General features: G+C 38.8%; 1 protein-coding gene across 1 annotated transcript in view; it reads left to right on the top strand.

The window, feature by feature from the left end:
* The first annotated feature begins 251 nt into the window (after nucleotides 1-251).
* LOC143034159 (uncharacterized) overlaps nucleotides 252-3729 on the top strand; it is a 3761-nt gene continuing 283 nt past the window's right edge. Inside the window, exons 1-3 of the mRNA XM_076200107.1 lie at nucleotides 252-1146; nucleotides 2723-2999; nucleotides 3119-3729. The exon at nucleotides 3119-3729 is cut by the window's right edge and continues 283 nt beyond it. Coding sequence (XP_076056222.1) covers nucleotides 584-1146; nucleotides 2723-2999; nucleotides 3119-3729 — 1451 coding nt within the window. The 5' untranslated portion in view covers nucleotides 252-583. The remainder of the gene's footprint in view (nucleotides 1147-2722; nucleotides 3000-3118) is intronic.

The following is a 3729-nucleotide window of genomic DNA, read 5'->3' as shown; positions in this document are numbered from 1 at the left end:
CACACACACACACACCAAGAAATATTCAAGGCAGCTGCAAAATTGAGGTCAGGCGGGTACGGCATCATGAGAATGACTAAACACTATACGATAGAGGTCCTCAATGCGATGTCAGAAAGAAGTGAGGGAGGGAGGAAGGGAGGGAAGGAGGAAAGGAGAGGAGGGGAGGGAGGGAGGGAGGGAGGGAGGGAGAGCTGGAAAGAACGTGAAGGCGACCGTGGGTCCACCCAGTCTTGCCCTGTGCATTTCGCTGTGTTCCACTGACCGACTGGAAACTTACGGGGAGATCCGACACAGGAAGTAACCATAGCAACGAGACTCCATGTCTTGAAGAGGCGAAGAACTAACGCCAGGAGGAGTTTAGCTGTGGGTGAAGTCGTCACTTGTGAGCTGTGTGATGTGAGACCGCTGGATATGAATTGAGATCCAGGCGGTGTGAGTTGAGGTCGAAACCAACGCGCCAGGTTGAAGCGTCTTGACCGAAGAGGAAAGAAATGTTCTCAAGACTCTTTTCTATCTCTGTCGAAGTGGACAACGAGGCTTTCGTTTAGAAAATCAGAAAAAGAGAATCGTGATCGTAACAATGCGAAGGCCTAGATTTTTGAGTAAGGCGTGGGGCGCTTTGCTTAGCGACATTCTCATGAAGCTTCTGGTGATGTTGGTGTCTGTTACCAAGGTCATCTTGTCGACTGATGACGTAAAGTCGTTCAAAAGCGCAAGAGCAGGATGCTGCAACGTACAGGTGACAGAGACCAACAATAGCATTCCTTTCGTTAGTGACTCCAATCTCTATCAAAGTACAGACTGGGAAAAGGGTGATAACATTATGAAACACTCAGATCTTACCACTTCGAAAAACAAAAATGTATTTCTTCACTTGGACGAAAACTCCACGTCACCTATTGGCTCGAGAACTCGAAGGCAGAGATGGTTCCCCGTCCCTTCTCCTCCTCCTCCTCCTCCTCCTCCTCTTCCTCGTCCTCGTCTTCAAGGAGTCCACCCTCCGTTCTCAGCCTTCACGACCTCCTCCTCGACCCTTCCGCCACTGAACCCGATGGAGTTCATCCTTAGGAACCGGCAAGATCTGAGACCTTCTCGAAAATCGGATCGAAGTGGTCGTCCACCAAAATACTCGAACAAAAAAAAGTAAGATTTTTTTTTCTTCTTCTTTTTCTTGGACTAATGATGGGGTCGTCTGTTGCAGTCGAATAACTTTGGGCGCCACAACAGCTTGTTTGCTGTCCAAGAGAGTTTTGCAAAATGTTCAATGTAGGTTATTTTGTTGTTGCTGCAATTTTGCATGTAATATATATATATATATATATATGTATATATATATATATGTATATATATATATATATATGTATATATATAAATATATATACATATATATATATATGTATATATATGTATATGTATATATATAAGTATATATATATATATATAGTATATATATATATATACAGTATATATATATATATATATATATATATATATATATTCACAATACATACATATGTGCGTGTGTGTATGTGTATGTATATGTGTCGTATAGTACCAAGAATTAAAACAAATAAGAGCTCTCGTCTAATTTCTAACGTTTTGATACAAAACCTTTTTCAGTCTAAACCTCAGAATAATAATCACGACTTAAGTATCTGTTGAGTCTCCCCTCCTTAATGACTTCGTGAGTGTTGGTAAACGCGCTCCTGGGACTGCCAAACACAGAAATTATATTCATTTGCACACACGTAAACTGCCATCATGGCTTTCTTTATTATGTAAAGTTTAGTGTAATATAGAGCCCTTGCCATACATGGTCACCTAATAACTATGATGGAATACACAAAATAGAAATAAAACCACAAAAGGAACATAAGAAAGATTGAGGTATCAAATCCCCTTGTTAAGCATATGGATGAGTGAATCTATGGGGCGTAATGAATAGGGGGAAGGGGAAGATTAGCACATAACACCATGTTTATATAAGTACACGTGGAGGGCCAACAAGGCAGCATACATACGTGTAAGTATACACAAAGTAATTAATTACCAGGGCAGTGTTCTATGTTAGCAGGCCCAATAAATGTATATATGTATGTATGTATGTATGTATGTATGTATGTATGTATGTATGTATGTATGTATGCATGCATGTATGTATGTATGTATGTATGTATGTATGTATGTATGTATGTATGTATGTATGTATGTATGTATGCATGTATGTATGCATAAATATATGTATGCATGTATGTATGTATGTATGTATATATGTATGTATGTATGTATGTATGTTGTATATGTATATATGTATGTATGTATGTTTGTATATGTTTATACGTATGTATGTATATGTTTATACGTATGTATGTATGTATGTATGTATGTATGTATATATGTATGTATGTATGTATGTATGTATATATGTATGTATGTATGTATGTATGTATGTATGTATGTATGTATGTATGCATGTATGTATGCATGTGTATATGTAAGTATGTATATATTTATGTATGCATGTGCGTATGTACAGTATGTATGTATGTATATACAATATGTAGGTCAGTAGGTATGTGTGTATATGCATCGTCACGTTTATATTACCCTCCATATGTTTTGGATCCATAAATATATAAATCCCCGTAACTATAGTCATATAATTAAAACGTTTTAGTGAAATATGCTTCCTTCTGACCCCTTTTTCTTATGGCCGCAGAAACTCCAGTCCTGTCTTTCTGGTGCCTTTCCAAAGACCCACACGGACACATGGATGTGTTTCCTCTAACGGAATCGAAGCCTTCACCCTCCTTTCACTCCTGATAGCTTCCGCCAACACGGTCAGCAATATCCTAAATAACAACAGGAACAACAACAACAATAACAACAACAATAACAATAACGATAACAACATCAACACGAGCAACAACAACAACAACGCGAATAACGTCAATGAAATTGACTTCGGAAGGAAGAAAAGAACTGTGAAGTCTCAGGTATGGAATTAGAAAAAGGTACTTTTGATGTCTTAGACTTGTGTAATATTTTCTTTTTTTGTTTCTACATTCATGATGCTCCAACAATTACGCTCTTTTTCTCTCTCTCTCTTTCATAGCTGGAGCGTGGTGAAGAGCAAGAGAGGACCTACAGTCTCCTCTTAGCTCTCGACCTAGCCAGGATCCTCTGGAAAAAGACCGGGACTGGAAACTGGAAAACCCATAGGAAGAGGGGAGGAACTGGACTCGAAGAGAACCGCACAGAACACTGGAACTCAGATAGCGTTGTTGACTCTATGCATCCTGATGAAAAATTCAGGAACGACCGAATGGGACATTCCAGGTTGACTTCCAGGAAATCCTACCTCAGTGAAGCAAAGGAAAAAGCACTCAAGAGCACAGAGAAGAGGAGCTTAAGTATCAAAAAGAGTAGAAAAGGAAATTCAAAAAGTGAAGGAAATACAAATTACGAAATGAATGGTCTGGGTTTAAGCAATTACTCAAAGAAAAGAGACAGATTCCACACGAAAATTTTTCTCAAAATAACTTATTCAGATCTTTCGTCTCTTAAAACGAAAGCTCCTGGAACGCTTTCATCACCCCAGAGTCCACAACCTTTGCAAAAGACCAATAAACTGTCTCCATTGGAGTCAACGGCAAAAAGTAAACAAAATATTGTAAACGTATCAACTGAGGAACCCTTGGATTCGTCTTCACACACCACGAAATC

Source organism: Oratosquilla oratoria, chromosome 17 (assembly GCF_046742065.1).
Source record: "Oratosquilla oratoria isolate Oo_2021 chromosome 17, ASM4674206v1, whole genome shotgun sequence".
Taxonomy (NCBI): Eukaryota; Metazoa; Arthropoda; class Malacostraca; order Stomatopoda; family Squillidae; genus Oratosquilla; species Oratosquilla oratoria.
Note: the sequence above shows the minus strand (reverse complement) of the source record. Positions and strands in the feature narration are given on the sequence as shown.